This window comes from Loxodonta africana, chromosome 11, assembly GCF_030014295.1.
Source record: "Loxodonta africana isolate mLoxAfr1 chromosome 11, mLoxAfr1.hap2, whole genome shotgun sequence".
NCBI lineage: Eukaryota > Metazoa > Chordata > Mammalia > Proboscidea > Elephantidae > Loxodonta > Loxodonta africana.
Window position 1 is genome coordinate 102,867,573 of NC_087352.1, and position 13,830 is coordinate 102,881,402.

Below are 13,830 nucleotides of genomic sequence, written 5' to 3' on the forward strand. Positions count from 1 at the left end.
TTAATTGGGATCGGAAGGTTAGGGAAAGAGACAGAAAGCTAGCAAGAGGGAAACCCAAAGAAGGAAATGGGAGTGAGCTTTCGCAACCGTGAAGTCTCTGAAGGAAAAATTGAAATGCTGAACAGGTCAAATTATACAGTTTTGTGCATTTAAGCCTCCTTATAATATGATTGATATTTTACATGGATTTAAGCATAACGATCAAATCACAACCCTTTCACAAGAAATATTAGCGTTAGTCCTTGAACAGTTTATTTACGCTTAATGTAAATTTAGCAGCTGGAAAGATGTGGTAGGTGTGCAGTCTATAATTAAATCCTATTAATGTGTACGGTGGAATGTCAAAAAGTTGAATTTTATAAGTGGCTATTTAGCATCTTATTTATTCAGATATTCTATTATATCAGAATATAAAAAAACCCAGTGCCACTGAGTCGATTCCGACTCATAGTAACCCTGTAGGACAGAGCAGAACTGCCCCATAGAGTTTCCAAGGAGTGCCTGGTGGATTCAAATTGCCAACCCTCTGGTTAGCAGCCGTAGCCCTTAACCACTGCGCCACCAGGGTTTCCATATCAGAATATAGCAGTTACATATATCTTTTTATCTAAAAAGTTATTTTTTTTAAGAAGCACGGATTTTAATTAAAGTTAAAAAGAAGACTTCACCAATACTGGTGGTATAAATAATACCAGGATGAAGACTGTTGAGGCACTTTAGACCGCAGGCTCAGGAATACTTAGGCACTGCCCTAGGTATTTACGTCCAGGCCTTTGCCACTAGCTTCAAATGGGTAAGTGCTGGTAAGAATAACATTTCGGGACTCATAGGCTTCAAAGTGTCTGTGGTATCGCTGTGATTCTGTCTTGAATTGCATGAACTAAAGCAGTGTTATTAATGATTTGAAAGACTCATTTTTGTTTCAAGTGAGAGATCACAGACTTCTTAACTCTCTTCCTCTTACTGCCATTATATGTTTGTGTTCGTTATCTACCCTTCAGTATTTATATCTCTCAGTTATTTTTTCTCATTAATAGAAGTTAGATTTGCTTTTAAATATTTTTTCTTAAGTAGTGTCCTAATTTTATTGGAATGATTATGATACTACCCCTTCCCCCAGAACCTCATTTGGATTGCAGAATCAGCACTGAAAACTTCAAATTTGGATTTTGATTGGTGTCCGTCAGTCATCATACTTTGATTAAATAACTGCAGTTGGCCAAAATGCTGGGTTTAGGGGTAAATGGCAAAGGGTGATACGAAATGTCTCTTGCTCTCCCAGCCTTTGAGTATTATAGCAGAGAACGTCAGAAGTAAATTTTTAGAATACATGATAAGTGCTATGGTAGAGGTAAGTGCACGGGGTAGGCTCTGGGAGTAGAGGAGGGAGTGGGCTGCTTATCTTGACCTGTCTTAACTACTGGCAGGGATTTAGGCCTTTTAAAATGATTCACGGACAACTATAATGTTTAGTATTTTTTTTTTTAATTCTTATAAATTGAAAGCTGTCAAAATGTATCATTTAAAAAATTTGGGGGGAAGAGCATGATGTAGAGTTTAAATTTTTGTTTGTTTAAACATTCCAATATCTTTATGATACAGAATGAAATGGAACCTAGCAAAGCTGCTCCACTGAATGCGTCTAAACAAGACGGACCCATGCCAAAACCACATAGTGTTTCACTCAACGATACTGAGACAAGGAAACTCATGGAAGAGTGTAAAAGACTTCAGGGAGAAATGATGAAACTGTCCGAAGAAAATCGACACCTGATAGTAAGTTCTGCTCTTTGAGAAAAAATTCAGTGTATTAAATTACTAATAGTCCATTTTATCAGTCATTTAAAAAATTTATCCTTGATCATTTCTTTTTCCATTTCCCTAATTTGATTATGTCCTCACCTGCCCTCTCTACCCCTACTTTCCTAAAAATCTTACCATGGATTCTCACCGCCTACAAGTTACCCTTTTTTGTGTGTGTGATGAAAGAGGTGTAACAAAACATTTAAATCAATTTTACATGTATAGTTCATTGACATTAATTACATTCACACCACGTTGTGAAGCATCACCACTGTCCGTTTCCAAATATGTTTTATTACCCTTATTTCAAAGTTTATTACCTCTTACTAATTTTTTTTTTTTTTTAATTGTAACGCATTACAGGTTACTCTTAGCAAACGTCCTAGTTATTTGTGACCTGGCCTGTGACATTGCCAGCTTCCCCTATTGCCTGTATTATCCTTCACATTCTGTGCCCCGGTCATACTGACCTGCCTGGAACGGTGCTGTCTGCTGCAGTGGCCCCTAGTCACGTGTGGCTGCTGAGCACTTAAAATGTAGATGTACCAATTGACATGTGCTGTGAATGTAAAATGCATACTGATTATGAGGACTTAGTACAAGAAAAAGAAAGTAAAGCTCTTTTTTAAAATTTGTAACAATTAAAATAATAGTTTGGATATGTTGGGTTAGCTAAAATACATTATTAAAATTAGTTTTACTAATTTCTTTTTCTTTCCCCTAGATTTTATTTATTGCTGAGAATATACACAGCAAAACATATGCCAATTCATCAGTTTCTACATGTACAATTTAGTTACATTGATTACATTCTTAAAGTTGTGTAACCATTCTTACCCTCCATTTCTGAAGTGTTCCTCCCTCATTAACATGAACTCACTGCTGTCTGAGGTTCTTATCCAATCTTTTCAGTTGCTGTTGTCAATTTGGAGCCCCGGTGCCACAGTGGTTAAGAGCTTTGCTGCTAACCACAAGGTCAACAGTTTGAATCCACCAGCCAGTCGCTCCATGGAAACCCTGTGAGACAGTTCTCTCTGTCCTGTAGGGTTGCTGTGAGTCAGAATTGACTCAACGGCGGTGGGTTTGGTTTGGTTCTCAGTTTGATCTCGTGTAGATAGTTCTTAAAAGAGCATAATGCTCGTTATGGATTGAATTGTATCCCCCCAAAATATGTGTTATAAATCTTAACCTCTGTGCTTGTGGTTATAATCACATTTGGGAATGGATTGTCTTTGTTAATGAGATAGGATTAGTGTAGGGTGTGTCTTGAGTAAATCTCTTTTTGAGATATAAAAGAGATAAAAGGAGCAAGCCAGTGAGCACAGATGGTGTAAGATAGATTCCAGGCTGCAGGGAGATCTCTCAGGAACTAGGCAGAAGGAGGTGAGAAGACAAGAACCTTCCTCCAGAGCTGACAGAGACAGAAAGACTTTTCCTAGAGCTGGTGCTCTGCATTTGGACTTCTAGCCTCCTAAACTGTGAGAAATAAATTTCTCTTTGTTAGAGGTGTCCACTTGTATTTCTGTGATGCACTAGACAACTAAGACAGTACGTAAGGCAGACCTTTTTTACTAGTTGAGCTAAACTATTGTTCGGTTTTAAGAAGACTTACGGGGATAGTTTTGGTTTAAGGTGTAAAGATTATCTCAGGGCAGTAGTTTCAGTTCATCCACCCTCTATGGCTCCAGAAAGCCTAGAGTCCATGAGAATTTGAAATTCTGTTCTGTATATTCCCCCTTTCGATAAGGAGTGTTCTTTGGATTCTTTGATTAAAATGTTTAATAATGGTAGCCTGCTATCATCCAGTTCTTTTGGTCTCAAGGCAAAGGAGGCAGTTGTTCGTGGAGGCAGTTAGCCCACACATTCCATATCCCCCTGTTATTGCTGATTCTACTCCTTCCTCTGTTGCTCCAGGTAAATAGAGACCACTTGTTGTGCCTCGGATGGCCACTTACAAGTCTTTTTTTTAATGTGACTGTTAGAAAATTTGGAGCCCTGGTGGTGCAGTAGTTAAGAGCTTGGCTGCTAACCAAAAGGTCGGCAGTTCAAATCCACCAGCTGTTCCTTGGAAACCCTTTGAGGCAGTTCTACTCTGTTCTGGAGGGTCGGTATGAGTTGGAATTTACTAAAGGGCAACGGGATTTTTTTTTTTTTTTTGGTTATAGGACCTGTAGGTCCCTGGTTGGCACAAATGGTTTGGGCTTGGCTACTAACTGAAGGGTTGGTGGTTTGAACCCACCCATTAACACCACGGAAGAAAGCTTCTGACGACCTGCTTCCATAAAGATTACAGCTGAGAAAACTCGATGGAGTTTAGTTCTACTCTGTAACACATGGAGTCTCCATGAATTGGAATCGACTCCCCTGCAGTGGGTTTGGTTTGTTTCTGTTTGTTTGTTTATGGGACCTTATCCAATATTTAATTATTACATCTGTTAAATGTATATACGAACTATACTCTGAATGACAAAGGCACTGTATCTTGACTTGATCTATAAATTCCTCTTTGGCTGTCTCATTCTATAAGACCCCTTTGGGCTGTCCGCCCTTGGCACTCTGTCTGGGTAGTGGAAAAAATATTTTTGTTTCACACCCACACTGACACACCATGGACTTTTTCAGGATGCCATGACTTCCATAGTTACATTCTTTCCTGGAAGATACGTTCCTTAGGATGCCCAATGGCCTTATTCAAAAACCTATTCTCTCTTGACAGGGAAGGGGGAAGTGGAAAAGATCAGAATGGCAGATGGGGCAGGGCTGGAAAATAGGAAGAGTGGGCAGCAAGCTAGGTGAAGGGAGACTGACTGCTTTCTATATACTGATGTTCTAGGTGAGATTCCATTGGAAAAAGGATTCTGCTGCTTAAAAAACAAAACAAATGAACCTTGAAGACCACTGGCTTAAAGAATCAGTTCTAGACTCCTTAACATTTGACACATAAGGCCCATCATAATTTGTTGCCAGATTGACTTTCTTGCTCTTGTGTGATCACTGCCCCTTTTTATTCCTCTCACCCTGTGGTTCATAGTTCAGACTGTGCGTCTGAATTATCTAGTGAGCTTTTAAAAAATACAGTGACTCCAAACCTAGTGAACTGGAACCACTGGGAATAAGACCTATACATTTATATTTTTAAAGAGTTCTTCAGGTGTATAGCTGGTATTGAGAACCATTGCTTTCTCTATATAGCAGAAGACGAAAAAACAAAACAAACCAGAAAACCCAACAGTGCAAATAAGACAGTATGCCATCAGAGTAGTCTTGTAGTGGTGTTTATTTATAAGCTCACTAGAGGAATCAGTGTGAGAAAATAAAAACTAGCTCTGGCCAAGGAAGTAAAAATCTGCCCTGCCAGTCATCAGGCTGGTATAACAGATGTGCTTAAAGCCAGCTGCAAAGTTAGCAGCCATTTTTCCCAAGGCCATACTGTAGTTAGTAAAGTATCTACTGCTTTCTTACTTAAAAACCTTGTCCCCTAAAATCATAGAGTGTCAGAAACTTTGCTGCATGAAACCATAGCAGTAAGAATGAAGCTTCCTACTCTTGTCTGGAGGATCTAAGTCACTTTGACAGAGAGAAGCAGCCTCAATTTCCAACCCAGGTACAGAGCTTCAGATGAGGGGTTTCTGTACACAACATTCCACATCTGTCTTAATTGGTAATTCCAACAGGAACAAGACTCTGGGTCGTCTTTGCAGTCCATATCTGGTGCTGAGTCTTTTACGCAAGGCCCTGCTTTGCTTTGGGCCTATTAAAACACTGCCTTGTTAACATTTTCCCATTCCCGTTCCTTTGGCAAATCACTGCACTCTTCCTCTGCTATGGTTTTTCTAGTTGTACTGAGTTAATTTTTAATCACTTGCAAGGTTTAACTGTCAGACTACGGGTTTGTTCCTGGTAATCTATGTCTGATGGGGCTAGGGCAAGTATAACTGATCTAACATCCTGTGGGCCAAGTTGGAAATGCGTGAATGGACAGAACTCTTCTTTAATTGTACAGGCATACCTTGTTTTATTGTGCTTTGCTTATTGAACTTTGTAGATAACTGCGTTTTTTTTTTTTTTTTTTACAAATAGAAGGTTTGTGGCAACCCTGTGTCGAGCAAGTCTGTTGGCACCATTTTTCTAACAGCATGTGTTCATTTAGTGTCTCTGTGTCACAGTTTGGTAATTCTTGCAATATTTCAATCTTTTTTCATTATTATTATATCTGTTATGGTGATCTGTGATCAGTGATCTCTGATACTATTATAATTGTTTTGGCGTGCCGCTAACCACGCTGGTGTATGATGGCAAACTTAATTGATAAATGTTGTGTGTGTTCTGACTGCTCTACCGACCAGCTGTTCTCCCATCTCTCTCCCTCTCCTCAGGCCTCCCTATTCCCTGAGACACAACAGTATTGAAATTAGGCCAATTAATAACCTTAACGGTGGCCTTTAAGTGTTAAAGTGAAGGAAGAGTCGCACATCTCTCACTTTAAATCAAAAGCTGGACATGATTAAGCTTAGTGAGGAAGGCATGTGGAAAGCCGAGACAGGCTGAAAGCTAGGCCTGTTGTGCCAAACAGTTAGCCAAGCTGCAAATGGCAAAGGAAAACTTCTTGAAGGAAATGAAAAGTGCTACTCCAGTGAACACACGAATGATTAAGAAAGTGAAACAGCCTTATTGCTGATACGGAGAAAGTTTTAGTGGTCTGGGTAGAAGAACAAACCAGCCAAACATTTCCTCAAGCCAAAGCCTAATCCAGAGCAAGGCCCTAACTCTCTTCAGTTCTCTGAAGGCTGAGAGGGGAGGAAGCTGCAGAAGAAAAGTTTGAAGTTAGCAGAGGTTGGTTCATGAGGTTTAAGGAAGGAAGCCGTCTCCACAGCATGGAAGTGCCAGGGGAAGCGGCAAGTGCTGCTGTAGAAGCTGCAGCAGGGTATCCGGGAGATCCAGCTGACGGATGGAGGCGGACACACTCAACGACAGATTTCCAGTGTGGACGAAGAAGATGCCTTATGTTGGAAGACGATGCCATCCAGGACTTCAATAGCTAGAGAGGAGAAGTCAGTGCCTGGCTGCACAGGACAGGCTGTCTTGTTAGGGCCTAACGCAGCTAGAGACTTTCAGTTGAACACAGTGCTCATTTACTATTCTGGAAATCCTAGGGCCCTTACACTAAATGTACTCTCCCTGTACTCTATAAATGGAACAACAAAGCCTGGATGACAGCACATCTCTTAAAAATATAGTTTACTGAATATTTTATGCCCATTGTTGAGACCTACTGCTCAGAAAAAAGATGCCTTTCAAAATACTGACAATACACCTGGTCACCCAAGAGCTCTGATGGAGATGTACAAGGAGATTAATGTTGTTTTCCTGCCTCCTAACACAGCATCCATGCTGCAGCCCATGGATCAAGGAGTAATTTTGACTTTCAAGTCTTTATTATTTAAGAAATATGTTTTGTAAGGCTTACAGCTTCCATAGATAGTGATGCCTCTGATGGATCTGGGCAAAGTAAATGGAAAACCTTCTGGAAAGAATTCACCGTTCTAGATGCCATTAAGAACATTCTTGATTCATGGGAGTAGGTCAAAATATCAATATTAACAAGAGTTTGGAAAAAGTTGATTCCAGCCCTCATGGATGGCTTCGATCACTTCAGTGGAGGGAGCAACTGCAGATGTGGTAGAAACAGCCAGAGAACAAGAATTAGAAGTGGAGCCTGAAGGTGTGACTGGATTGCTGCAATCTCATGATAAAACTTCAGCGGATGAGGAGCTGCTTCTTGTGGATGAGGAAAGAAAGTGGTTTCTTGAGATGAAATGTACTGCTGAAGTGAAGATGCTGTGAACATTGTTGAAATGACGGCAGAAGATTTAGAATATACATAAAGGTAGCTGATAAAGCAGAGGCAGGGTTTGAGAGGATTGACTCCCATTTTGAAGGAAGTTCTACTGTGGGTAAAATGCTATCAAATAGCATCACATACTACAGAGAAATCTTTCCTGAAAGGAAGAGTCAGTTGACGTGGCAAATCGTATTGTTGTCTTGTTTTAAGAAATTGCTACAGCTACCCCAGCCTTCATGAGCCACTACCCTTTACAGTCAGCAACCATGAACATCGAGGCAAGACCCTCCACCAGCAAAACGAGGGCTTATGATGGTTAGCATTTTTAGCAATAAAGTTTTTAAATTAAGGTATGCATATATGTTCTTAGACATAAAGCTGTTGCACGCTTAATAGGCTGCAGTGTAGTGTAAACAACATTTGTATGCACTGGCATACCAAATACTTTGTGTGACTTGCTTTTTTGTGATATGCATTTGATTGTGGTGGTCTCAAACCAAACCTGCAATATCTCCGAGGTTTGTATTTATTTCAGGGGGATTTTTTTTTCCCTTCTATGTAAGTATAGCCATATCTGATTTTCCAGGCTTTTAGGAATATATTTCTCAGTTGCAGTTGTTTTTTTTTTTTTTAATCAGCTTTATTAGGGTATAATTTACATACCATAAAGTAGCCCATAATAAATGTACAGTTCAGTGATTCTTAGTAAATTCGTAGAATTGTGAAACGCTTACCACAGTGCAGCTTTGGAACGTTTCCATCACTCCAGGAAGTCTCACTGTGCTGGTCAACAGTCAGTCCCTCTTCCCATGTCCAGTCTTAGGTGACCACTGATGGGCGTTCTCTGTACAGCTTTTTAGCTCCAGTTTTGACTGAAGATTCAGAAGTCTTAGTATAGGGCTATTTGTTTCTAAAACTTCCTTTATTTTTTTGTGTTTTCTAGGATGAAGGCTTAAGGCTCAGAAAGGCAGCACATTTGGATAAACCAGGATCAACCTCAGCTGCATCCTTCAGAGATAATGTCACCAGTCCTCTTCCTTCGCTTCTTGTTGTAATTGCAGCCATTTTCATTGGATTCTTTCTAGGAAAATTCATCTTGTAGAGTGAAGCATGCAGAGTGCTATTTTTTTTTTTTTTTTTTTTCTCTTGACCAGAAAAAGATTTGTTTACCTACCATTTCATTGGTAGTATGGTCCACGGTGACCATTTTTTTTGTGTGTGTGTGTACAGCGTCATAATAGGCTTTGCCTTTAATGATCTCTTACGGTTAGAAAACACAATAAAAACAAACTGTTCGGCTACTGGACAAATTGTATATTACCAGATCATCGATAGCAGGTGTCAGTTGCACATTCAGTCCTTGATGAAATTCATAAATAAAGAATTGTTCTTCCTTTGTGGTTTTAATAAGAGTTCAAGAATTGTTCAGAGTCTTGTAAATGTTATTTTAATAATCCCTTTAAATTTTATCTGTTGCTGTTACCTCTTGAAATATGATTTATTTAGATTGCTAATCCCACTCATTCAGGAAATGCCAAGAGGTATTCTGTGGGGAAATGGTGCCTCTTACAGTGTAAATTTTCTCCTTTACCTTTGCTAATATCATGGCAAAATTTTTCTTACCCCTTGTGAGGCAGTTGTTGACCGAGTTTTTCATCCTTACAATCCTGTCCCATGGTATTTAACATTAAAAAATAAAAAAACTGTTAACAGATGCTTGCTGGATAGCTTGTCTGTCTCCGTCGTGTCATCAGATGGGATAGCAGGGAGTCTGCTGTATGGTAATTTGAAATTTATCAGGCATATTCTTTCTCACATTGAAACCCTCTCAGATATTACAGTATTTGCAATAAAAAAATTCCTCGTCGTATTTTGGAAAAGAATTGATAAAATTTTAAGTTAATTTTGGTATTTTGAAAGATCATAATCAGTTTATCTTCAAGATAATGTGAAATAAGCATGCCATCAGAATAAAAGTACTGTACTCTTAGTTTATATGTATGCCATTTGGCTGTACTGCACTTAATTTACCACACGCTTATCAGATTATTTTAGTTATCTTCTCAAGGATGATAATTTCCTTTGTTCTAGTCAAGTGCTTTTTAAGCAGCCCATGAATTTTTGATTTTTATGAATTAAATACTTACATAATACTCGAAACAATAATAGTTAAAAGTAGGTTTTTTTTCTTGCCCAATTTGACACTGAAATTTCCATTACAGGAATTTGTAATGGAAAAACCTTTGGGGATTTTCTTTGTGAAAAATGACTTCATCCTTTGCAAATCTGTTAACCCCATGAAACACATTTTCAGTATAGATGAACATTGTAGGGTCTGGTACTTTCCTGCACTTAGTCTTCTGTTTTCATTTATTCTGTTTGTACTACGAGAAGAAATATTGGAACCAGAGAAAATACATGTTTTTTAACTGAGTACAATCTAATACAAGTCAGTTCTGATTCTTGAAAATAAGTGTAGGTTTTCATAAAAGGGGCACTTTCACCTGAAAGTGAAATTGGACTTTGATGTGGTGCAGTGAAGTATGTTAGGCCCAGGTCTGTGTGCGTACAGATTTTATAAAAAGGTAAAATGTTCTAAAGCATTTTGGTTGCCTTTTCATTTAAAGTGTGTTTTAAATTTGTCAGATCACATGTATTTTGTCATTGTGCTTTGTGGTATCTTTTATAAGATCTCTTGCTTGTGTGTAAAAATGACTAAAAACAAATATAAGTGACACCTCCCCATTGTTAACGTGCTGCGGCAGCTACTGTCTCTAATGTTGTGTGCTGTACATCACTGTCAAAGCTCTGGAAACGCTTGCTAAAAAGGCCTTGCATTTTCATCTCATAAGTGCAGAATTAGTAATTCTTTGGCTTAAAGTGGTCTGTGTAATCTGTATTATTGATGATATGTACCAAACTTGGTATTTCATAGCTATCGTCTTTTTTTTTTTTTTTTTCCAGTTTTAAGTCCTGAAGAATTTAGCAAAATCCCGTTTTATGGAAATGACCCTTAGAATTCTTTCCATTCAGCCCCTTTGTTTTATTGTTGAGGAATCTCAGGCCTTAATGAGGGTTAAGGAAAACTTCCCCATGTCTCACAGGTAGGTAGAGGCAGAGCTGGAACTAGAATATCCTCTTCTGACTCCAGCTTAATGTCTTTTCTGGTAATTTTGTAAAAAAAAAAAAAAAATCCTAATTTGATAGATGACTGAAATAATGAACACAAGATGCTATTTAAAAAGTGAAATTTCCTATCATAAAATTTTCTTACAGGCTGTTGTTTAATAGTGTCACATATATATTTGGTTTTAGTGTTTAGAACTGTCACCCATACAGTGTACAGTGTATTTTTAGATAGGTGTTTTACAAAATGTATTATGCAGTGGTTAGCTTTGAGATAGTCTCAGTAGCACCTGCAAAATCGAAGTGTACATGGACTTCTTAACTGTTTTGCATACTAGGAGATATTCCGATTGTATAGGGGACTCTTAATTTTTATTACTTTTAATTGCTGTATGAAATGTGATCAGACTTTAACTACCAGCAGTTACTTTCAAAGAGTACAACTATACTGACTGACAATATATAAATTGTTCTCATTCCTTACATGTTCAGAAATTTTTGCTCTTCCTGGTTACTTGTGTATGTAAGCATGAGGGAAATAATACCATTGTTAATACTAAAATTACCGTCAGATAATTAAGGCCTTGAGCTCATATGTGACGCCAAATACACAACCTTCCTTCCTTCTTTCTATAACTAAGTTACCTTAACTTTGCCCGTTCTTCTTGTATTTACAAGAAACAAGTCTAAGAGTTGTGTTCTGAGTCTATGGTATGGTAACTTTTTTTTTATCCCCCCCAAAGAAATGACTTAGAGAAAAATGCGTATCAAATTCAGAAATTCTGGTCAAAGGAAAACATTCTTAATTTCTCCTTTAAGTATCTTAACTCAGAAGTTCTTCTGAAGTTGATATTATCTGGTATGGAAATTACTTTTGGATTGCAATCTTTTGAAATACACCACTGTGAAACACGTTTTATTAAGGTAGGGAAAAAAAAAATTTCTTAAAGGATATATCCCCAAATTATCATCTGACTCTTGAGAAACATGTAATAGTTTCCCTAGAGCTTCGCACATTCCTATTCAGTGATTTTGGTGTGTGCCTAGTTTAAAAAAAAAAAAAGACCTTTATGAGAATTAGGGAAAGATTAATGCTTACCATAAGGAGAAACAACAAAAAAAGGTAAATGGTCATTTTATAGCTTTCAAGGGAAATTAAAATATTGCGTGAATAAATAAACTGTTTAAAAATGTGAAGTGTCATTTTCCTTTCCAAAAAAAAAAAAAAACTTTAAGAGTTTGACTTCAGAATTTGATGGTTTGCATATTTATGTTTCAGACAAGCACTGATAGCTAATAATTAACTGGGATTTGAGTTCTTGATGGCACTGAGTCATTTGCTTAGTGACCTTGAGGTTAATCAGGACTTTTTAATGGGTAATGGGGATAGATGGTTTTCTGTTTCCACATTTAATAGCACCCTGTTGGTAGAAGCCATGCTTCTGCTGAGTTCTGTGCAAAAATTGTGACATCTTGAGAATGACCAGCCTATTTAGGAGTTGGTACAAATAACTTAGAACATACACTTTCCTTAAGGAAAAGGAAATTTTAGCTTCCCGCACATTTGTGATTATAGAAATAATGATATGTATACGTTTTAGACAATTTAGAAAATAAGTTATAAAGAATAGTGCCAAATTGTGCCATCTAACAGCAGTAATTACTATGACTATTTTAGATTAACACCTTTGTATTACTGCTCTTTAAGCATAACCATGAATTGTATATGTAAGCTTGTTTACAGTTTTTCACTTAATCATTTCTCTGTGATATATTTAAGGACCAGTATGATGTAACTGCAAAAATATTTTCCTTTATGTTTGTTTGCTTTTAAAAAAAAGAATTTTTATTGTGCTTTAAGTGAAAGTTTACAAATCAAGTCGGACTCTCTTTATAAGCACCTTTATATACTCCTCATTGCTCTCCCCCTAATGAGGCAGCACACTCCTTGCCTCCACTCTCTCTTCGTTTCGGTTGGCCAGCTTCTGACACCCACTACACTTTCATTTCCCGTTCAGACGGGAGATGCCAGTGTAGTCTCACGTGTCTATTTGATCCAAGAAACTCATTCTTCCCCACTGTCATTTTCTATTCCATAGTCCAGTACAATCCCTGTCTGGAGAGCTGGCTTTGGGAATGGTTCCTGTCTAGGGCTAACAGGAGGTCTGGGGACCGTGACCTCCGGGATCTTTGCAGTCTCAGTCAGACCATTAAGTCTGGTCTTTTTACGAGAATTTGAGGTCTGCATCCCACTGCTCTCCTGCTACCTTGGGTTCTCTGTTGTGTTCCCTGTCAGGGCAGTCATCGGTTGTAGCCGGGCACCATCTAGTTCTGGTCTCAGGCTAACGTCTCTGGTTTATGTGGCCCTTTCTGTCTCTTGGGCTCATATTACCTTGTGTCTTTGGTGTTCTTCATTCTCCTTTGGTCCAGGTGAGTTCGGACCAATTGATACATCTTAGATGACTGCTAGCACTTAAGATCCCAGCTGCCACTCTTCAAAGTGAGATGCAGAATGTTTTCTTAATAGATTTTATCATGCCAGTTGACTTAGATGTCCCCTGAAACCATGGTCCCCAAACCCCTGCCCCTGCTACGCTGGTCTTAGAAGTGTACAGTTTATTCAGGAAACTGCTTTTGGTTTGTTCAGTTCTGCTGACCTCTCCTGTTTTGGATGTTGTCTTTCCCTTCACCTAAAATAGTTCTTAATCTGCTGTCTAATTAGTGAATACCCCTCTGTCTTCCTCCCCCATTTCGTAACTATGAAAGAATATTTTCTTCTCTGTTTAAACTATTTCTCGAGTTCTTGTAATAGTGGTCTTATACAATATTTGTCCGTTTGCAACTGACTAATTCAGCGTGTCTTCAGCATTCCTCCATGTTATGAAATGTTTCACAGATTCATGATCTTTATCGATGCATAATGTTCCATTGTGTGAATATACCGTGATTTATCCATTCATCCGTTGGTGGGCACCTTGGTTGCTTCCATCTTTTTGCTATAGTAAACAGTGCTGCAGTGAACTTGGGTGTGCATGTGTCTGTTCGTGTAAAGGCTCTTA

General features: G+C 38.3%; 1 protein-coding gene across 2 annotated transcripts in view; it reads left to right on the plus strand.

Moving 5' to 3' along the window:
• The window catches only part of VAPA (VAMP associated protein A), a 60,370-nt gene extending 48,362 nt beyond the window's left edge, over nt 1–12,008 (plus strand). For both annotated transcript variants that reach the window (XM_064294730.1, XM_064294731.1), the window contains 2 exons: nt 1,603–1,776; nt 8,589–12,008. In XM_064294730.1, coding sequence (XP_064150800.1) covers nt 1,603–1,776; nt 8,589–8,747 — 333 coding nt within the window. In that variant the 3' untranslated portion in view covers nt 8,748–12,008. The remainder of the gene's footprint in view (nt 1–1,602; nt 1,777–8,588) is intronic.
• The last annotated feature ends 1,822 nt before the right edge of the window (nt 12,009–13,830 follow it).